Consider the following 24,203-nt stretch of genomic DNA (forward strand, 5'->3'; position numbering starts at 1 on the left):
ACCGATCCCAAGCCCGAACTTCTGTGAAGAAGTTCGGGTTTGGGTACCAAACATGCGTGATTTTTCTCACGCGAGTGCAAAACGCATTACAATGTTTTGCACTTGCGCGGAAAAATCACGGGTGTTCCCGCAACGCACCCTCACATTTTCCCGCAACGCCCGTGTGAAAGAGGCCTAAGGGGTTCCACAAGAATTAATGGAAAATGGAGATGTAATTTCAGAATTTCACTTTTTTGGCAGATTTTCCATTTTAATATTTTTTTTCCACTAACAAAGCAAGGTGTAACAGCCAAACAAAACTCTCTATTTATTGCACTGATTCTGTAGTTTACAGAAACACCCCATATGTGGTCGTAAACTGCTGTACGGGCACACGGCAGGGTGCAGAAGGAAAGAACCGCCATATGGTTTTTAGGAAGCAGATTTCACTGGGATAATTATAAGCTGCCATGACACATTTGAAGACCCCTTGATGCACCCCTAGAGTAGAAACTCCCCAAAAATTACCCCATTTTGGAAACTACGGGATAAGGTGGCAGTTCTCTTGGTACTATTTTAGGGTACATATGATTTTTGGTTGCGCTATTTTACACTTTTTGTGAGGCAAGATAAAAAATTGCTGTTTTGGCAGCATCTTTATTATTTGTTATTTACAATGTTCATCTGACAGGTTAGATCATGTGGTATTTTTAGAAGCAGGTTGTTACCGACGCGTGATACCTAATATGTATACTTTTAATTTATTTATGTTTTACACAATAACAGAATTTTTTTATAAAAAAAAAATTAAAATCATGTTTCAGTGTCTCCATATTCTGAGAGCCCTAGTTTTGTTTTGTTTTTTTGGGCGATTTTCTTAGATAGGGTCTTGTTTTCTGCGGGATGAGATGACGGTTTGATTATTTTGGGCTGAGTATGACTTTTTGATTGTTTGGTATTACACTTTGTGATGTAAGGTGACAAAAAAATGGCTTTTTTGACACCTTTTTTATTTTTATTTTTTACGGTGTTCACCTGAGGGGTTAGGTCATGTGATATTTTTATATAGAGCCGGTCGTTACGGACGTGGCAATACCTAAAATGTATACTTTATTTATGTAAGTTTTACACAATGGTATAATTTTTGCAGGATGAGGTTAGATTGGCACTATTTTGGGGTGCGTATTACTTTTGGATCGCTTTGTATTACACTTTTTGTGATGTGAGGTGACAAAAAAATGGCTTTTTTAACACTATTTTTATTTATTTACGGTGTTCACCTGAGGGGTTAGGTAATGTGGTATTTTTCTAGAGCAGGTTGCTACGAATACGGTGATACCCAATATGTATACTTAAATTTTATTTTTTTTACATTTAACAAAGCATTGGGTGTAAGTGTATTACCAGTGTAATACACTTAGAGCCTGCTTGCCTGAGAGATCCAGGGGGCTGGATCTCACAGGCTCTCCCGGAAGGCATCAGGCTGCCTTCCCTTGCCATGGGGTCTCCGTCACAGCAGCGCGGGGACCCCATGGACACCGGCACCAGTGAGGATACCGCATGTGCCGCGGTCAGTGCTGACCGCGGCTGTGCAAGGGTTAATGCTCCATTAGTGACTGTCGGACCCCTGTAGTTGATTGGGTGGGCGCAGCTCCTGCACCTGCCCGATCAGCGCGCCGTACCTGTACTGTGCTGGGATTTCTGTCCGGCCTTTCTATGCAGTACATGTACGGTGCTGGTATCCTAAGGGTTAGGATGCCTGCTTCTGAAAATGGCTATAAGGGATACTCACTGACAGCATTCACTTTGCTACTAAAAATAGGATACAAAACTCATAGGCAAAAACAGCACAATAATAGTTTCAGCTGTGACAAATATTATCACCTATTATGGCTTCCCTGTATTTCTACATGCTGCAGAATTCCCACTACTCTTCTGTCTCTCTCAATTCATTTATGTGTTAGGATTTATTGCTCACACCATTATTTTGTGTGACCTACTATACTGAGGTGATATTTTAAGTTCACATTTCACTTTATCTGTGAAAAGGGGCACAATCTATATATACTTGGAAGGTTTCATATATACAATAAAATATGGAACAAAATGAGATTTCAGTGTGATGGAGTTTGTTACCAGGAAATTCCCTGTTAAACCAGGCACAGCCCTTGTAGAGCTAACTCAGCTGAACGTAATGACACCTTTCACATAACAATCTACTGCTTTGTTCTGGAGAAAATTCTGTCCACACAAAAGACACTGGGGGAGATTTATCAAAATTGGTGTAGAGGAAAACTAGTTTAGTTGCCCATAGCAAACCAATCAGATTCCACCTTTCATTTTTCAAAGCTACAGGCTAGAGAATAGGATTGCTTCTTTAAGTGCACTCAGAACTATCCTTATAGGGGTTATCCCATCTTAGACAATGGGGGCATATCGCTAGGATATGCCCCCATTGTCTGATAGGTTCGGGTCCCACCTACAAGGAGAATGGAGACGGGGAGAGTTGTGGCTGGAGGACCCTGGGTTTCCATCAACCACCAGGCGCAGCTCCCCGCCTCTCCCATTGAAGTGAATGGGAGCGCACCGCGCATGCGTGGCCACCGCTCCCATTCATTTCTAGGGGGCCGATGCTCCAGCGCTCGACTATTTTCGGCGGCTCCATAGAAATGAATAGAGGGCGGCTTCGCATGCGCAGTGCGCCCTCCTCAACTTTCTCCGCTCCGTTCTCCTTGTAGGTGCGGGTCCCAGAGGTGGGACCCGCACCTATCAGACAATGGGGGCATATCCTAGCGATATGCCCCCATTGTCAAAGATAGGGTAACCCCTTTAAATAGAAAGTCATGTCTACAAAGTCATAGCATTGCAAAAAGAGGTGCTCTTGACTTGACAATACAATATCTCAATAAAGCACAAAAAGGCAGCACACTCCAAAGTATGAAAATAGCAAAAAGTTATTTTATTCACCCATGTGATCGCAATGTTTCAGCTAAACAATAGAGCCTTTCACAAACACCTTGAGAAAGGCTGTATTGTTGAGCTGAAATGTTGCGATCACATGGGTGAATAAAAGACCTTCTAGCTATTTTTCATACACTAGAGTGTGCTGCCTTTTTGCGCTTATTCTATCTGTTCTGATGGATCTATTTAGATTTTAGAGTTTTTATAATACTATATGCTTTTTTTATTCATCAAGGTAGCTCTGTAGCGCAATTATATTGCAAGACTACAGCCACAGGAAAGCAGAAATTCCTACGATTAAATGATTGTGAGTGGGCGTAGTTCCACAGAACTGATGTTTGTGATCTGACTGTTCTATGTTTAGCAGACTATTTCAAGTGTTGCTCTGAATATAATGTACCTTGTAATCAGTAAAGGACTACTGAAAAGCATCATCAAAGGATTATGAAGAATACATCTATACTACACTGCGAGGATAGAAAATCTGTATGCTCTAGTATTTCTTATATTACCATCACCATTGCGGGTGTACATTTAATCAAATCTGCTTTCACATTTACCTGCAAGCAATGGCAATCAAACAAAATCTAATTCTATAAAACTGTTACATGATGATGTTATATATTCACCGATTTCAGACTAACAGCCTGCCTGCCATTCATACCCTAAAGGAATATGAGGTTAAATATGCTGGTATGGTTTTCATTCAATGCAGCCCCTGCTAATAAGCCTACATGTTTGTATAGGTTAAATGCTAGCATATCTTAAACAGTAGATTATTTTGTGATAACACATTCACTTTAAGTCAAGTTTGTATGCTAAACATATTTAGAAGAATTTTTTGTAATGTTATTTAAAATTTTGCATGTCACTATCTACCTTTAAAAAAAAAAAACTAAAATCCTGCAGTTTTCACACTGACAATTAAGCCTAATAATAGGTGCCACTTCTTGATTTGTTCACTTTTCTGCAGTCATAGTCTTATCATTACAGGCAGGATTAGAATGACATATCTATGTACAGTCAGGTCCATAAATAATGCGACATCGACACAATTCTAACATTTTTGCCTCTATACACCACCACAATAGATTTGAAATAAAACGAACAAGATGTGCTTTAACTTCAGACTGTCAGCTTTAACTTTAGGGTATTTACATCCAAATCAGGTGAACGGTGTAGGAATTACAACAGTTTGCATATGTGCCTCCCACTTGTTAAGGGACCAAAAGTAATGGTACAATTGGCTTCTCAGCTGTTCCATGGCCAGGTGTGTGTTATTCCCTTATTATCCCAATTACAATGAGCAGATAAAAGGTCCAGAGTTCATTTCAAGTGTGCTATTTGCATTTGGAATCTGTTGCTGTCAACTCTCAAGATGAGACCCGAAGAGCTGTCATTATCAGTGAAGCAAGCCATCATTAGGCTGAAAAAACAAAACAAACCCATCAGATAGATGGCAAAAACATTAGGCGTGGCCAAAACAACAGTTTGGAATATCCTTAAAGGGTTTCTACCACCAGAAATACTGTTATGTAGCTGACTGACATTAGCGAATCGCTAATGTCAGCACTACATAACAGTATGTTTCTAACATTAGTCCCTGCAGCCGTTTTTGTTAAAAAAGCACTTTTATAGATATGCTAATGAGCCTCTAGGTGCTATGTGGGTGTCATTAGCACCTAGAGGGCTCCGTCCACTAACCATTTCAGCCGCCCATCGCGTCCCTCCAGCCCGCCCCGCTCCTGTTGATTGACGTGAAACTTCTCAGTATCTTGTACAAATTCCCGCGCCTGCGCCGTGCGCTTCTGTATTCGGCGCAGGCGCAGTGAGTGAATGCCGCGCTCCTGGTGCCGGCTTCCTCGTTGTAACGTAGTTGGCGCAGGCGCAGTGAGGAAGCCCGCACTGGGAGAATACAGAAGCGCACGGCGCAGGCGCGGGGCGGGCTGGAGGGACGCGATGGGCGGCTGAAATGGTTAGTGGACGGAGCCCTCTAGGTGCTAATGACGCCCACATAGCACTTAGAGGCTCAATAGCATATCTATAAAAGTGCTTTTTTTTTTAGGGGGGCGTGGCCTGGCTGCTGACCGAGATGGCCGCATGAAAGAGGAGCTCCTGCACCGCAGCGACTTATACCCAGCCAGCCTTGCGTTAAAACCATCTGGGTGGTCGATTTTTCTGCCTCCTGTCTCCCTTGCTGTCCCCTGCTGCTATGGGGAAATCTAAGAGGACCCTTCCCAAGCTCCAGTACGGATCAGTGGACGCTTTCTTCACCAGAGGCAGAGGAAAAGATGGCGTCGGCCTCATGACTGAATCCCCGCCAGCGTCTCCTCTCAGCGCTCTGTCGCCTTCACCTGCAGCCCGCTCTCAGTCCCCATCGGACCATTCGGGGATAGCTCACCTCCTCTATGGATCCCAGCCGTCTCTTCCTCCGACCCCTGCCGACATCACAGACCCCGCACATGCGGGACAAGATGGCGCCCGATCTCCCTCAGACAGTGCTGGTCTCCATGCATGGCCACAACTCAGCGACTCCCACCAAATAAATCCGGATGTCTCCGATCCCTCTGGGTGGCAGGTCAGTGATTTTTCTGGCAAAACTAACGCTGCTGGACAGCCTGATGATCCATTTCACAGGCTCTCTACATCTGATAAGTTAGTCACTGAAGACTCTCTCAAAACAATGTTGCTGGCCCTGAAATTCTCCCTCAGCTCTGACATGGAGAAACTGCTTAACCCTGTATTTACAAGAATGCAGTCAGCCGAAGGCAAAATTAGCCATATTGAAACAAAAATGGGAGAATTTGCGTCGTCCCAAAACGAGCTCATTGACGCTCATAATGACATGGCTGACCAGATAGAGGCCATCAATTTAAAGTTGGCAGATATGGAGGATCGCTCTAGACGAAACAACATAAAGTTTAGAGGCATCCCTGAAGAGGTGACTCCTGAGGAATTGCAACCATATTTGAAAGGCCTCATGAAAATACTCCTGCCTCAGATCCCGGCTCCTGACATGATCATCGATCGGGGCCCACAGAATACCAAAACCCTCTCACTTAGGGTCACATATCCCGCGTGATACCCTTGCACGCATTCATTTTTTTCACACCAAGGAGGCTATGATGTCTGCTGCGAGAAGAAAGCAACCGTTTCCTGCTCCTTATCAGACGGTTAAGCTTTTCACTGATCTGTCAAGATTCACCCTTCGACGTCACAGAGAGTTAATACCTATTACTACAGCTCTTCAGGACAGTGATGTCCCTTATAAATGGGGTTACCCCCTGAAAATTCTCATCCGTAGAAATGGGCAAGTTCACGCGATCAAAAATCTGGATGAGGGAAAGCAACTCCTCCGGCTTTGGTGTATCCCTCACTCCTCAAAGCCCACTGGAAGTGATCCCCCTGCTTTACATTCGTCTCATCCATCCTCTACAGGGACCTGAATATGCACTCTCCTCTTGTCTGCATCATTTCTACAAGAGACGGTCACCCTGAGTGCATTGAACCCCACCTGATGATGGAACTGTTGCAAGACATGGATTCTACTATTGGGCTGCCTTCCTGCTGCTCATACAGGACCGGTGCGACCTCCTACCTCCTTCTATTTGTCCTTTTACAATAGGTGATATAACAGATTATTTACTCCCTACTGACCTCTGCACAGGTCACAGAGCATGACTAGAAAACTCTCCCAATGTCATTGAGGTCCCCACTAATCTAGTGTGTCTATGGCCTCCGGTGAATGTCGTACAGCATACCTCTAAATGCCAAGATGGCAGGCCCCATATTCATGTTCAGGAAATAAAACAAAAAAAATGTACATTTAGAAAATATAAACCAATATGTGCCGCTATCTAGTTTTAACTGACAGAAAAAAATACAGATAACACATTCCATTTAAAGTGGTTGTCTCATTATGACACATTTTCTTATTGAAGCTGTACTAAATATTCAATATAGGGAAACAGCACTTTTAGTACCATCCTGTTTAGCGGGGGCGGATTGGCCATAAACCTTACAGGTAAATTTCCCGGTGGGCTGATGCCCAGAAGGCCACCTGGGCCCTCCTCACAGCCGGCCAGTGGAAGTTTTTGGGGATGTATTTTGTGCTGTTGGCAGTATTTGTGATGGACTGTGATATTTGGCTCAGTTGGTGTGGTATAATGTGCCACAATATGGTATTGCTGGCCCTGCCCTCCATCAATTTGGACCTAGCTAGTATTTTTTCCAGGGCCACTTTAAGTTCCCAGTCCGCATGTGCTTTGTAGGAAGATTACTCTGCTTGTTTGGTGCATGTGAGGGATGGTGGCATTATATCTACAGTACACCAGTGTCCTTGCACAGTGACTCATTGGTACAATTAAGAACTGCTCAGATATTAAGCATGTAATGCTTGAAAAGGGTCAATTGGCCAAAATTTTGCATCTGTAGGACATGTTTTTCCATATTTTCAAAGTACCCATTGGAGTCCTGCCTCAACTTTTTATTCTGGATAATGATTCCAACAAACATCATCATGTCAATCTACCATATGCTGCTGTTCGTTTGTGTCATCAGACCCTGAGAAAAAAGTCTGACTAATTCTGAATCATTCTGAAAGGGATGACCCCAAACAGTGCTGATAATTAATGGGGTTGGACACTTTCTGGTTACAGTTGACCAATGTGTATGCAAGATGAGTATATGGCAATTAGTAATACAGCCTTTGTTGAAATTCTGCACCATTTTATATATTTCTTAAAATCATACCCCCTTGTTTGCCAAGTCTTTTGGGCTGTCCACGAAGAGGTCCTGTCCTTAGGATGGCTGGTGATGGAGGGTCATGTGACCAGGCAAATCACCTCTATGTGATGTCTCCTCTGTTAAAATACTCTGCACCTGCCGTCTGAACTTGTTCTGCTGGGAGTTTAGTGGCAGTGCAGGGTATTTGAATGGAGGAGACATCACATGGAGGTGATCTGCCTGGTCACATGACACTCCATTAGCGGCCACCTTATGGACAGGACCTCTGTGTGGACAGCACAGAAGCTTTACCTAACAAGGAGACATGGCTTCTGAAATATAGCACAGAATATCAACAAAGGCTATATTAACAATTGGCATATAGTCATCTTACATACACATTGGTCACACGCAGCCAGAAAGTGTCCGACCCCTTTAAGCCTTTTAACATGATTTTAAAGGAATGTTTCATCAGACAATTATATATTACATTGCTGATACTTTACAAACTGAATTCATTTTGAATACGTACCCTCCTTTAATATAATCAAGGAATGAAACTTCTGTTTCCACTAGAAAGGAAAGCAAAGTGACCTAAAAGCAAAGTAAAATGATTAGAAACTGATACTAGTAACACTACCCTATAATAGTGCTTGATCTCCAGAAAATAATTTGCCCTAAACCTCCTGAAACCATGACCATTTTCAACTTGACAATTCAACCCATTCAAGTGTTATCTCAACATTGCTTACTGTGCTATTTGCATATTTATCCGGTATCTGAAAATTCTGTAGTATAAAATCAAGAACTGCTAAATTATAAGTTTAAAGCTTGGGAAGGTTTTATGTCTAGAGGAGAATTCTTTTGTGTGGGCTTCTAAATTTAAGTCTGAAGATTAATGCTGTTTCTTTGTTCCTCTAATGCAATCTAGCATCATCATTAACTTTGCTGCACTGTACATTATCAATATAATACTTATTCCCTGATTGTAATGAGTTGAAATAAAACATTAAATGGGCTTGAGATTTTATATACCAAGGGAATTCATTGTTTTCAGTTGAGCACAGCATTAAATGGAAGGAAGTAATTTTACACAGAAAAAGGTTTGTAAAAGCGGGGGATCAGTGAATAGATGGAAACCATGAAATAGCACCAGCATAAGTGTAGCACAATATATACATTGACTTATCAAAGAGCCTTGTTGCTTTCGTTCTGAATTATTGCAGTATGGTCTTGGAAGCTGGAAAAAAATGAACCTTATTATCATTGTAGTACTCAAGGAGTCCAAAACTCCTTCTTCAGGATTAAGTATTCTATTTTAGGCTCTGCTCACAGTAAGGTTAATAAATCCTTCAATGCCTTAATTTCAAAAGTATTGAAATGGGAAGCATTAACTTGCCAATAAAGTTAATAGTATAAAAAAGAACGTCAATCCTCAATCCTCATTTGAATAGTGTAGCAAGATGGATGGAACAGAAACAAAAGATGGAATCTGGTCCCATGCCATCTAAAAAATGCATGGAACTCATTGAAAACTATTACCATGTTAGAACAGAAGGACTAAATAATCTAAGATTTAAAGTGGTTATTCATTATCTAAAATATTTCCCGGTGCCCAGGCCCCTCGTATACATTATCCTTTCCTTCTACCTGGAACCCGTGTTGCCCCAGATTCCCAAACAGCCCCATCACTCGGATCAAAATATCCGGCGACAGGGGGAGCAGCCAATAGCAGGCCGTGACGGTGACCAGCCTCAAGGTGGTTCGTCCCTGCTGCGGCCTGCTATTTGCTGCTCCCCCCGTCACCAGATGTTTTGATCCAAGCAACGAGGGGATGTAGCGGTGGCATTGCAGGATTCCGGAGTGAAACAGGTGCCAGGGAGCAGGTATGTATAATCCATACAAGGGGCCCAGGCATTAGGGGGGATATTTTAGATATCAGATAACCCCTTTAATAAATTATTTATACCAATGTATTATACTGTGAGATAAGAAACCCTGTCTTTCCAGTTAAACAAAGCTCCAACTCGTCAAGAAATGAACAAAGCAGATAATTTTTTAAGCCTACATATTAAATGTCAGCATGTTTGAACAGTCTTTCTTTTAACTAGTAACACCGAACCTAATTACACCATAGTAAAAATAATAGTATCATCATGAATGCCTCATGGGTAAGTTAACTGTTATTTCTAATAACCTTCTAGTAAAGGCAGTTGTTACATGAATTTAACCAGCTTATCAGAACTGATTAGTATATTTCTTCTCTCTGTAAGAACAGTGCAGAAATTTTGTCAGCAAAGGAATAAAGAGATAAAGGAAAGTTATTAAAACTGTAATCTATCAATAGGATATTTGGCAGGACATTTAAACTGCAATTTGGTCTCATTCTAATTTATATTTTATTACCTAGAATTAAAATTCATACAAAGATCATTTATATTAGAATATTCCATAATCAAGAGTGTGCTTCTCTCCCCTCGTTCTAGGAATGGGTGGGGGTCTCAGCTCTCAGATGACAGCTCTCTATGGCATGTCAAAACTTTTTTGAATAGTTAGGTACCCTAAGAGCTGGAATTCTGGTGCACTGGTCTTAGAATATGTACCCAAGGGTTGACATATGACATGTTTTAGGTCTGATTTTATCCACATTTAGGGTATCTTTAGACACACTACTGCTTATATTGCCTAAGGCCTTTGGTGAAAAACTGCAGGAAATGTGGGAATTGTTGAAATAATACAGATGTTAAAATACACTTGTTTTATGACCATGTGAAAGCAGCTTTACTTTTATTCCAAAAAATGTCTCTTAATGAATGGAGAATGGATATCATTGATGTAAAACATAAAAGTTTCAGGAACAAACAAAATATTCTCTAAAAAGATTTCATTCCATTGGCAAATGTTAACTTTTTATGTTTTCACCTTCAATATATTTGGTATATGTGACTACACAATATATGTTACTTACAGTTCCTGAATTCAGATACTTTTTCTTTTTTCCTTTTTTCTTGGCATTTATTACCTTATAATGCAAATATAAAAATATTAATTTCAGTTTCAAATAACACAGTAAAAACAAACAAAAATTTGCTGTCACATTCACCTGTATACCAAATTTTCTGTCTCTTTTGTCAGATAGAAGCATCATATATATAATGCACATTTTTTATATATTTTGAAGAAATGGTGTAAGAATCTGGTAATAAAATGAAGCACACTTCACATTCATTTTATTGCTATTTTTTAAATTGTGTATTTCTTGGATTTGTATGCTATGAAAATAGAACATTATTTACAAGTTTAGTTTTTGTATTTAACTTTAAAGGCTACTGGCACATTGTGAGACATTTTTACCTATTGATATACATGGTGGGCTAAAAAAACATGTTCATAATAGGTTTTGTTTTGGACAATTTGTTCTGTAATAAATCCATCAAGAGAGCTTGTCTGATGTCCGTTCTTCAGTCCCTGTCTGACCTCTCTTGATTGATTTTCTAAGATTATTGAACTGATGGATTTATCATAGAAAAGCTTTTTACAGATGTTATGTACTTTTGAAATATAGAAGCTGTAGAAGCCAAATATACATGTAAATCAACAATTTTAAAGTGTAACTGCCATTTCACTAACAAAAATGAAATTCCTAGCATATGTGATGCTGAAGGGAAGATATTCATGAAGCTTTATTTTTCAGTTAATTTTACCTGTCTGATGTCTGTATTCAGCCCTTAGCAACCCTATTTCTTGGTTCCTCTTTTTTAGCATCTTCCTAAAATGGCCTCTGCTGCACTTCCTGTGATGTTTGCCATGCCCATGAGGCCATCATGTATTTCCTTCCCTTCCCATAAGCCCTTGCTCTCCTCACATGAACTAGCAGGACCAATCAGAATGCAGATAACTTCCCCCACTACCCCAGAGCATGTGTATCCTCTCACATACAGCTAACCAGAGACAAGCCGTGCATTACATGAAATCAGTAAGCATTTGTTTTAGCCTGTTAATAGTCATGTTAAAAGGTTTTTTAGCAACCATTTTAGGGTGTCTATAGTGTACTAAATAACTTAAATTATTATATTTTTAGGGGGGAAAATAAAAAAAAATGCAATTTTTACATTATTTTGTGGAATTTTTTACGGCGTTTACTGTGTGGTAAAAATAACGTAATTTTATTATGTGGGTCACTACACTGATGATGATGTCACATTTCTATATATTTTTACTATTTTTTTTCTCTCCTCCTGCAGTCTGTCAGCTGCTCCCTCATTCTCCTCCACACTGACAGGAAGGAAAGGAGGGGGGGGGGGGCTGCTTTAGCTGCTCATATCTCTGGTTTGGTACCAGCTAGAGATATGGGCTTTGTATTGTTTGAAAGCTGACATTCCATTTCAGACAATACCAGAATGACAGCAATATGTTCAGTACAGGGGAAGGTATCACTGATAGAAATCGAGATGCTGTGAATGCAGCTGAAAGTGAAAGTAAAAGCAGGTTTTACTTGCGATTATTACCGACTTGATTTCTAACACTGATTTCTCCACTATTGTCAGCTTTCAAACAAGACCAGTTGCATGTTTCTACCTGCTACCATTCAGGAGAAAGCAGCATCTAAAGGCAGCGCTCCTCCCTCCACTTTCTGCCCCAGCCCAGGCACTTAGGACTGTGCTCCTCCTCCCAGTGCTCTCCCCGTCTCTTGTTTATATCAGCGAGGAGATGGCCGGCACATGACAGCGCTGTGAGAAGAGGCTGCAGAATAGGAAAGTAGCATACATTTCTTTAAATTATAAAGCATAAAAGCATTTATACAGCAGGGTGTACTATACCATTAGGGTATAAAAAATGAAAAGGCAGTTACACTTTAAAAGTGGCTCTGAAGGCGTCCATAGCCTTTAACCCCTTTTCTGCACCACAATATAACTGTTTGCAAGGCAGGGAATAACTTCCCGCACCTCTACGTACAGTTATGTTGCAGGGATAGCATAGGTACAGCAGTTGTGCCTGTGCCATCAGCAGTAGGAGCTAGCTGAAATTAACGCACATCCAAATGCTATGCATTGATCTATTGCTGCTAAGAAGAAGTTTAGTTATAGGGGAAGCAGGGGAAGTGGCTGCTACAGGGCCCGAATTGAGAAGGGGCCCACCCAGGAGGAGGACTAAAAGAGTATATTGTGAGGGCCCCCTCAACAGAATTATACAATGACATTATATACAGTGACAATATATACAGTGACATGACATACAGTATATACGTGTAGGAAACGGATGGAAAAATTGATCTTGACCAGCCACTGTTGGGGCTTTCGAGGAAGTTGAGGGGAAAGGGGGGTCTATGCTTTTGTATACTTTTTTCCAACTTATACATACTTCTATAAATGTGATGTGAACCCAGCCTAACATCATTCATAGATGCCATTGATTTAATTTAAACTATTATACAACATACCGTACAGTACATTTCCTTATATAAACTAACACCCACAGTATTTTAGATCCAGATTGGCCATTTTGACAAGAGAAAGTAACTGACAAATGACTATGTTTTATAAACTTTACCTTTCACACAGTCATATAATTTTTACAACTCACCTCATATACATTGAACTGTGACTGTCCTCTAGACAACTCTCTGTAGCTTGTTGAGAATTCTCCAATGTAATCATGGCTAAGAAAATAAAGACAATGATGCAGAAATACACATTACTTAAAAGGACACTTCCATCTGAAAGAGGTATTTTTGAATCTCAATATCCATAGATTTTAAAAAAAATATTATTCGCTGTTTTTCTTTTGTGTCAAAGGAATAAGTTCTAGAAGGGATCACAGTACTCCAACCACAATACTGAAAAACCGTTGATTTATTCGCATGTTTATGGACAATTGAGAATAAATCAATGGTTTTCCAGTATTGTGGTTGGAGTGCTGTGATCCCTTCTAGAACTTTATACACACACACACACACATATATATATATGGAGATTTATCAAACTGGTGTAAATTAGAACTAGCTTAGTTGCCCATAGCAACCAACCAGATTCTACCTTTCATTTTCCAAAGGAGCTGTGAAAAATGAAAGGTGGAATCTGATTGGTTGCTATGGGCAACTAAACCAGTTCTACTTCACACCAGTATGATAAATGTCCCCCATAGTGTGTGTGTGTGTGTGTGTGTATATATATATATATATATATATATATATATACATACATACAGTACAGACCAAAAGTTTGGACACACCTTCTCATTCAAAGAGTTTTCTTTATTTTCATGACTATGAAAATTGTAGATTCACACTGAAGGCATCAAAACTATGAATTAACACATGTGGAATTATATACATAACAAACAAGTGTGAAACAACTGAAAATATGTCATATTCTAGGTTCTTCAAAGTAGCCACCTTTTGCTTTGATTACTGCTTTGCACACTCTTGGCATTCTCTTGATGAGCTTCAAGAGGTAGTCCCCTGAAATGGTGTGCCCTGTCAGGTTTAATAAGTGGGATTTCTTGCCTTATAAATGGGGTTGGGACCATCAATTACGTTGAGGAGAAGTCAGATGGATACACAGCTGATAGTCCTACTGAATAGACTGTTAGAATTTGTATTATGGCAAGAAAAAAGCAGCTAAGTAAAGAAAAACGAGTGGTCATCATTACTTTAAGAAATGAAGGTCAGTCAGTCAGCCGAAAAATTGGGAAAACTTTGGAAGTAAGGGCTCTTTGACCATGAAGGAGAGTGATGGGGTGCTGCGCCAGATGACCTGGCCTCCACAGTCACCGGACCTGAACCAAATCGAGATGGTTTGGGGTGAGCTGGACCACAGAGTGAAGGCAAAAGGGCCAAAAAGTGCTAAGCATCTCTGGGAACTCCTTCAAGACTGTTGGAAGACCATTTCAGGGGACTACCTCTTGAAGCTCATGAAGAGAATGCCAAGAGTGTGCAAAGCAGTAATCAAAGCAAAAGGTGGCTACTTTGAAGAACCTAGAATATGACATATTTTCAGTTGTTTCACACTTGTTTGTTATGTACAGGGAGTGCAGAATTATTAGGCAAGTTGTATTTTTGAGGATTAATTTTATTATTGAACAACCATGTTCTCAATGAACCCAAAAAACTCATTAATATCAAAAGCTGAATATTTTTGGAAGTAGTTTTTAGTTTGTTTTTAGTTTTAGCTATTTTAGGGGGATATCTGTGTGTGCAGGTGACTATTACTGTGCATAGTTATTAGGCAACTTAACAAAAAGCAAATATATACCCATTTCAATTATTTATTTTTACCAGTGAAACCAATATAACATCTCAACATTCACAAATATACATTTCTGACATTCAAAAACAAAACAAAAACAAATCAGTGACCAATATAGCCACCATTCTTTGCAAGGACACTCAAAAGCCTGCCATCCATGGATTCTGTCAGTGTTTTGATCTGTTCACCATCAACATTGCGTGCAGCAGCAACCACAGCCTCCCAGACACTGTTCAGAGAGGTGTACTGTTTTCCCTCCTTGTAAATCTCACATTTGATGATGGACCACAGGTTCTCAATGGGGTTCAGATCAGGTGAACAAGGAGGCCATGTCATTAGATTTTCTTCTTTTATACCCTTTCTCCACGCTGTGGAGTACTTGGACGCGTGTGATGGAGCATTGTCCTGCATGAAAATCATGTTTTTCTTGAAGGATGCAGACTTCTTCCTGTACCACTGCTTGAAGAAGGTGTCTTCCAGAAACTGGCAGTAGGACTGGGAGTTGAGCTTGACTCCATCCTCAACCCGAAAAGGCCCCACAAGCTCATCTTTGACGATACCAGCCCAAACCAGTACTCCACCTCCACCTTGCTGGCGTCTGAGTCGGACTGGAGCTCTCTGCCCTTTACCAATCCAGCCACAGGCCCATCCATCTGGCCCATCAAGACTCACTCTCATTTCATCAGTCCATAAAACCTTAGAAAAATCAGTCTTGAGATATTTCTTGGCCCAGTCTTGACGTTTCAGCTTGTGTATCTTGTTCAGTGGTGGTCGTCTTTCAGCCTTTCTTACCTTGGCCATGTCTCTGAGTATTGCACACCTTGTGCTTTTGGGCACTCCAGTGATGTTGCAGCTCTGAAATATGGCCAAACTGGTGGCAAGTGGCCTCTTGGCAGCTGCACGCTTGACTTTTCTCAGTTCATGGGCAGTTATTTTGCGCCTTGGTTTTTCCACACGCTTCTTGCGACCCTGTTGACTATTTTGAATGAAACGCTTGATTGTTCGATGATCACGCTTCAGAAGCTTTGCAATTTTAAGAGTGCTGCATCCCTCTGCAAGATATCTCACTATTTTTGACTTTTCTGAGCCTGTCAAGTCCTTCTTTTGACCCATTTTACCAAAGGAAAGGAAGTTGCCTAATAATTATGCACACCTAATATAGGGTGTTGATGTCATTAGACCACACCCCTTCTCATTACAGAGATGCACATCACCTAATATGCTTAATTGGTAGTAGGCTTTCGAGACTATACAGCTTGGAGTAAGACAACATGCATAAAGAGGATGATGTGGTCAAAATACTCAATTGCCTAATAATTCTGCACGCAGTGTATATAATTCCACATGTGTTAATTCATAGTTTTGATGCCTTCATAGTCATGAAAATAAAGAAAACTCTTTGAATGAGAAGGTGTGTCCAAACTGTTGGTCTGTACTGTATATATAGTCCTTCTGTACCAGTCAGCAAAGTGAGATTATATATATAGTAGAGTTCTGCTCTATTTTATTATCCTGGGACACTTTTCCTATTGGAGCTTGCACCCAATCTTCAAATTCAATGGTTGCTGCTGCCATTCATTGCATTTGTGTATATATATATGTATATATAATCCATTGTTGTATAAAACAGTAGACCGAGTATTGAGTCACTCCTCCCCTTTCCTCTCTGGTCGGAGTAAATGGTCAAGTAAAGCTGTTTGCTGTGCTTAAAAGTCCAAACAATATAGGAATTTAGAACTCATGTGATTCAGTGGGACTGTTATTGATGGGTGCTTCAAGTAGCGTAGCCAGCCCATGTAACATCTAAAAATGGACCATAGCACTCCGGATATGATACAAAGGTGAATTTTATTGACTTGATTCAAAGGCAAAACAACGTGTGATATTTTGGTATAGCAATGACATTTTTCAAACACCTTTGCAAAGGAATAGAAGAAGCAGTATAGTAATCAGCGCTGGGAACAGTGATACTCGACTTGGTTTTGCCTTTGAATCACGTCAATAAAATGTACGTTTGTATCATATCCAGAATGCTATGGTCCATTATTAAATGGAAGTTAAAGAGCCAGAACAGGAAGCAGATTACATGGAATTATATCCAAAAAACATCCACCTGCTTTTTTGCAAATAAAAATGCTTAGAATATTCACAAAGATGTTAACATAAAAACAATTTTCATCACAATGTTCCTTTAAAGGGGTTGTTCAGGATTTTAATACTGATGGCCTATCCTCAGTACCTCCAGCACCAGAACTACACAACTCTACTGCAGTGCTGTGAAAGGGAGCAGCACCATAGTTACAACTTGCATCCACTGCAAAATGGAAGAATCCACGTAGCACCAGCGCAGACATCCGATGCCAGAACAACTTTGAAGTAGCTGATTTGTGCCGGAGTTGCAGGGTGTTGTTCCCCTGCCAATCAGAAAGTGATAGCCTATCCTGAGAATAGGTCATTAATATGAAAATCCTGGACAACCCTTTCAATGGTGGACAACTGTTTCTAAAACAACCACATACTGAAAAAATGGGAATGACTGCACTAAAGTCAAGAAACAAAACACAATGTGCACATAATGAAAATATCTGTGCATAGGAAGCCCAATAATGTATTTGCTGAATGGTAAGTAATAAGTAGCAATTATTAAATGTAACATGTCAAAATCTCCAAACAATATAAACACAAACTGTATAGTATAAGACAGCATACTGTTTTCTGCTTCAAGAATTACAAGGAGTCAGGGAGCAGGGGCAAACATTTTCAAGGAGAATAATCCCATTTGTATAAGGGGTTACTTTTTTAAATCTACTGCTGGATTTTTGGTCTGTTTCATATTGAAATTCTGTGGCAATATTTTCATGTATACTAAGGCATAATGAGTATGTACGAGCTCTGCACATCTTGGAACTTATATTTAGAAGATGTTATTTGTCTAATGTCTGTGAAGGTTCTTATTCAACAAGGTCATGGTATATCAGTAGTAATAAGCCAGAGCAACTGGACTTGTATTACTTTCTTGAAGACATCTCAGTTCTAATTGATAAAGTTGGTTGGATGACTAGCGACACGTTTTAAAGAAAGAAAAAAAAAACTACAAGTCCAGTAGCTCTTACTTATTACTGCTGATATTGTTTTTCGAATGCTCTGATTTGGTCAGACTTTTAGCCACAAACATGTTTTAAGCATTTTTGTATACAAAGTTATTTTTTGCTGCAAAATTGCAAAAACACCTATGATTGTTACAGATTAATGGTCGTTTACATTTCTTTTTTCATAAGGAAATTGTAGAAATGAGGGCAAAAAATGTTGGAGTATTTACATATTTTTTGCAGATATGAGATTTTCTGCTTCCACGGGGGTTGGGGCAATATACAGTGGACCCGCAGGTACTCTGCCTACTCAATAGGTCTCTTGCCTGTAAAAATGGAATTTCAGGATTTCATAATATCTTAAAATAAAAAAAACTGGTCACTAAAATGACTCCTATGGTTGGATGGGATGAAGACTTGGCTGTGGATATACCTCTGGATCATTGGTAATATACTGTATAAAACACTTCAATGTACCAATTATCTGGAGGTAATTGTTAAAACATGTTAGGGGTGGTATTTTACCCCAGCCAAGTTGCAATGTATTTTTCCTTCCCACCCAGAGATCTGTAAGAGGAACTGTGGTGCTAAGGGGACCTTAAAGGGGTTATCCAATACTACAAATACCCCCACAATGCCTGGGCCCCTCCTATAGATTATACTTACTCGGTCCCCAACACCTTCATCCCTCCAGATCTCTGCACAGCCACTGCTGCATAGCTCAGTTGCACGGATCAAAATATCTGGCGAAGGAAAGGGGGGTGGAAGCAGCCAATAGCAGGCCTCGACGATAACCAACCTCCCTATCATCGCGGGGGACGCTAGGGAGGCTGGTCACAGTTACGGACTGCTATTGGCTGTATTGGCTATATGCAGCAGTGACGATGCGGAGGGACGCGGGTGCCGGGTAAGTATCTTCTATAGGAGGGGATGTCCCATTATACAGCCCCTGTGGATGGCGAACTTGACTGTTCTCTGGTATGTTACCGGACTCCATGTTTCTCTTTCCCCCCAATGAGCACTACTTCTTATTGGAATTATGAGATTTCCTTCCCCTTTTAGCCCATACAAGTAGAACTAGTGTACACACATGGTAGTTTATCCCGACAAGTCACCTGAAATAACAATCTCACTATAAGTACTTGGTGGAATTGTAGCAATGTGCTAGGTATTATCATTTAGAAAGTACATGAATATCTCTCATGCCATAGCTACAATACCTGCTTCTTCTTTATAGCAACTACCAGAATTTGATACATCTTTGTTATAATAAAGTATATGTTTCAATATTAGAAAATGAATAAAGTTATTGAAAGAAAAAAATCAATGGATATAGATGTGATTTTTTTATTTTTATTTTATAATTCAAGGCTTATTCACGTATGTCAGAAGAGTACACATTGTGCAGGATACCCTAGCATCAAAAGGCTAAAATTACCAAAATAAAATACAAATTAAAATATTATCCACACTGCTATTATTACAATGAATTAGTCTCAATTACTATTTCATTGTTTGCTCATTTACAGGACACATAACTATTAAACCACTAAAGGTCTGATTGATGGATCAGGCCGTGGCACACATGTCACTTCTCCATAAAACTCCATATAGAAGATACCCAACAGTGAAACCTCACTTTAATATCTAATGAACAAGCAAACATGTAATATGGCATGATAAAAACGTGTAGTTGTTGCAGAGGGATGAAAATATTTTGCTTAGCAGGTTTAAAATCTAAGAAAAAATGACAACTCTGCAGAGTAAACAGCTGTTCATCTTTCTTGTACATAGTTATTTATGTTCTTGTATTAGATTGATAGGTTTCACTAAGATAAATCTACAGCCTTTGGGAAATTGCTGACCCAAATAGGTAAAAAAAAGCTGTTTTAAACTTGTCATTCATTAGATCTTCTCAAAGATGGATACTGTATTTTAAAGGGAAAAATGAATTCTCTTTGCAGTCTATGGGAGTTGAGCTATGTTCCTTTGGAGCCCTGGAACAGACAATGTCTACATATAGCTGTAGCAGCCTTGGATCCTTTAGAGGAACTAAGGCTGCCACAGTGAACAGATGGCTCCTCCTCAGATGCTGTGGTCACAGCATCTGAGGCGGTCACAATTGACCATGGTATCTGAGGGTTAAATGTCTGCGATTATGTTGGGTTATCTAAATAACAACTGATTGGTTCGGGTCTGATAACATATACCCCTGCCGATCAGCTGTTTGGCAATAGCTCCAGCGCAATAAGAAGATAGCCCTATCTACTTTGTAGTGGACAGAGCTCATCAACGTAGAAAATAGTACAAACAGAAAGCAGAAATGTGAGTTTGGTGAATACAAGGACACTTTATATTTTTTATTTTGGAGTGTTGCCGTTTTCCTATTTTTGGCTGTAATATACAGGGTGGGCCATTTATATGGATACACCTTAATAAAATGGGAATGGTTGGTGATATTAACTTCCTGTTTGTGGCACATTAGTATATGTGAGGGGGGAAACTTTTCAAGATGGGTGGTGACCATGCCGGCCATTTTGAAGTCGGCCATTTTGAATCCAACTTTTGTTTTTTCAATAGGAAGAGGGTCATTTGACACATCAAACTTATTGGGAATTTCACAAGAAAAACAATGGTGTGCTTGGTTTTAACGAAACTTTATTCTTTCATGAGTTATTTACAAGTTTCTGATCACTTACAAAATGTGTTCAATGTGCTGCCCATTGTGTTGGATTGTCAATGCAACCCTTTTCTCCCACTCTTCACACACTGATAGCAACACCGCAGGAGAAATGCTAGCACAGGCTTCCAGTATCCATAGTTTCAGGTGCTGCACATCTCGTATCTTCACAGCATAGATGATTGCCTTCAGATGATACGAGATGTGCAGCACCTGAAACTACGAATACTGGAAGCCTGTGCTAGCATTTCTCCTGCGGTGTTGCTATCAGTGTGTGAAGAGTGGGAGAAAAGGGTTGCATTGACAATCCAACACAATGGGCAGCACATTGAACACATTTTGAAAGTGGTCAGAAACTTGCAAATAACTCATGAAAGAATAAAGTTACGTTAAAACCAAGCACATCATTGTTTTTCTTGTGAAATTACCAATAAGTTTGATGTGTCAAATGACCCTCTTCCTATTGAAAAAACAAAAGTTGGATTCAAAATGGCCGACTTCAAAATGGCCGCCATGGTCACCACCCATCTTGAAAAGTTTCCCCCCTCACATATGCTAATGTGCCACAAACAGGAAGTTAATATCACCAACCATTCCCATTTTATTAAGGTGTATCCATATAAATGGCCCACCCTGTACATATGCTGCTGATTGCATAGACAGAGTATTTGTGTCCAGCTCCATCCCTTTGCAATCCATTTATAGTACTGTGCGAGAAGTACTTGATGTCTGTGCGGTTAATGTATAGTGAAGAGCAGAAACGGGTTAAATAGAACCTGTCGCCACAAATTGCAGCGCAATCTGTAGGCAGTATGTTATAGTGTAGGAGGAGGATCTGAGCAGATTGATATATAGTTTTGTGGGAAAAGATTCAGCAAAACCTTTAATTTATACATTTATATCTCTCCTCTTTCTATACTTAAGATTGCCCCTGTGTACAACTATCAGTGACTGACAGCTATCTATGTATACACACTTACACAGAGAATACTAAAAAAATCAATGATAGCACCTCCCCGTGTACAACTATCAGTGACTGACAACTATTTCTGTATACACACTTACACAGAGAATGATATCAATCACTGGTAACATCTATCCCATGTACAGCTATCAGTGACTTTCACACTTGCGTTTAACGTTTCCGGTATTGAGATCCGGCAGAGGATCTCAATACTGGAGAAAACCGCTTCCGTTTTGTCCATATTCATTGTCAATGGGGACAAAACGTGACTTAACAGAACAGAATGCTCCAAAATGCATTCCGTTCCGTTTGGTTGTGTTCCCATATCGGAGAGCAGGACACAATAGAAAACGTAATCGTCCCCCATTGACTTTTAATAATGGTCATGCCTGATCCATCATTGCTCTTTTAATGATAATACAACTGGATCCGTTCATAACGGATGCAGACGGTTGTATTATTAGAAACAAAAGTGTTTTTGCTGATCCCTGCCAGATCAGGCAAAAGCGCAAGTGTGAAAGAAGCCTCGGGGTGTATGCATTTTGTATGCAGGGTGTACGCCTGTATGCATTTTGCAGTCCGCGTGACATCCGTGTTGCATCCCCAAAATGGACAAGAATAGAACATCTTTTTTTCGGGATTATGGGCAGGCATACAGATGTGGACAGCAAACGGTGTGCTGCCTGCATTTCTTTTGGTCCCTTGAAATGAATGGGTATGAAAAAATGCAGATGAGGACCAAAAATAAGATCACGTGAATGGGGCCTAAAACTAATTATGTGTACATACAGCAGCCTCCAACATGAACACCATAACGCACACAGTGGCAGTGTAGCACGGCCTTGTTGTAAAGTACAGCACAGCCGCTCATTCACTTTGATTATAACAGCCTCGCCATGCAATCTCTGTAGATTATCATGATTTCAGTGGTCATGCTGGCAGCTGCTGTATCTGTGGTTTGAGCCTGTAAATATGGTCACATCCATACATGACCCACACGTCTTGCCTACCTAACAAATATACTGTATGTGAACAAGAAGTAGGGGGACAGGAAAAAGAGAATCGGGGAGATTTATGAACACTTTTGCAAAGGAAAACTAGCTTAGTTGCCCATAGAAACCAATCAGATTCCACCTTAAATTTTCCAAAGGGGCTCTGAAAAATGAAATGTGGAATCTGACTGGTTGCTATGGGCAACTAAGCTAGTTTTCCTTTGAACCAGTTTTGATAAATCTCCCCCGTGACAATGTCTGTAGGATCAGACTTCACAGGCCTTGTTTGTAGTATATTACCACTGAAATGTATAGATCTGCATATGATCTACACTGCTGCCTGAGACCAGATCTCTGTTTTTGCCTTCCACCATGCAGTGCACTCTTAACATCCAGTCCCGGGCTAATGGTCGGGAGAATGGCTGGTGAGACGCGGTTTTTCATAATTTCCTTTTACATCACTTCCGGTTGGGTGAGAAGCATTACTCGAGTATTGGTCTTTCTTTGGGCAGTCTCTCGGCTCTCCCATTGACCACTAATGACGGACCTGATGGATTGTGGTGGCAGGACCCCTGCATTTAAAGTAAATGTTCTTAAGTTGTATTGCTTCATATTGTTCCTAATATTGATGAAGGGGAAATTGTACTCCCCAAAATCAGTGAAAAAAAGCTATCCTACCAGTGAAAGGTGTGGTTTCCATCATCCACTAGCCTCCTGTGGGATTACAATTTCTGGTGACCCTGGAGTGGGAGGTGAGCAACATGGGCTACGTGCTCCCCTGATGGTCCCCCCTCCCAAGTAGAGTTAGTAAACACCTACTTTCGGCAACAGTGGTTTTATTTTAGGTTTAGGTCAAATGCCTCCCGTTTGTTTTTAATGTGTTCTTGTCAATAGGGAAATCTAGCATCTTCTTATCTTATTGGAAAATGTATATAAATTTAAACTGAATGTTATTACATTCCCCTGAAAAGTTTAGAACGAGACCATGTTTTATCTTGCCATACTTTCTAGAAATTTCCCATCACACAAATGCAGTACATATGAATGACAAAAACATGCAAATACTATACCTTCCATCTCTATCCCAGTCATAGACTTCCACTTTAATTGTTCTGTCAACAGAGAACAAATGTAAATTTATTACATAAGGGACAGTATTCAAATGAGCATCAGAACATAAAAGGTTTGAGAGTACCCAATGTATATGCTACTATAAAAACTATTTTAATATGTTTTCTTCTTATTCGGTAGTAGCTACTGAAGTGATGTGTCCAGTATGGATATATAGCCAGGGTGCAGACGATGTAACTATTGAACCACATGGTGCTTGCAGACCTACAACTGTAATTACTATAATTAGCTAATAACTAGCCGGCACTGCTCAATAAGGCTACCATAAATAACTTCAACGTATCCAATAGGTGTGTAACAGAAGCAAAACATGAGATAATACAGAACTAGAATAATAAAAATTATAATGGTTATTAGAAAATACACACAGAGTATTAGTTAAAAACTATTAAAAAGCGCATCGTGCTATAATAATTATTGCAGGACAGTGACCAT

General features: G+C 40.0%; 1 protein-coding gene across 1 annotated transcript in view; it reads right to left on the bottom strand.

Moving 5' to 3' along the window:
- The window catches only part of CPNE8 (copine 8), a 298,438-nt gene that overhangs the window by 51,473 nt on the left and 222,762 nt on the right, over positions 1-24,203 (bottom strand). Inside the window, exons 10-13 of the mRNA XM_040412364.1 lie at positions 23,708-23,749; positions 13,249-13,324; positions 10,634-10,687; positions 8,198-8,259 (exon numbers count right to left, since the gene is read on the bottom strand). Coding sequence (XP_040268298.1) covers positions 8,198-8,259; positions 10,634-10,687; positions 13,249-13,324; positions 23,708-23,749 — 234 coding nt within the window. The remainder of the gene's footprint in view (positions 1-8,197; positions 8,260-10,633; positions 10,688-13,248; positions 13,325-23,707; positions 23,750-24,203) is intronic.

Source organism: Bufo bufo, chromosome 1 (assembly GCF_905171765.1).
Source record: "Bufo bufo chromosome 1, aBufBuf1.1, whole genome shotgun sequence".
NCBI classification, from domain to species: Eukaryota; Metazoa; Chordata; class Amphibia; order Anura; family Bufonidae; genus Bufo; species Bufo bufo.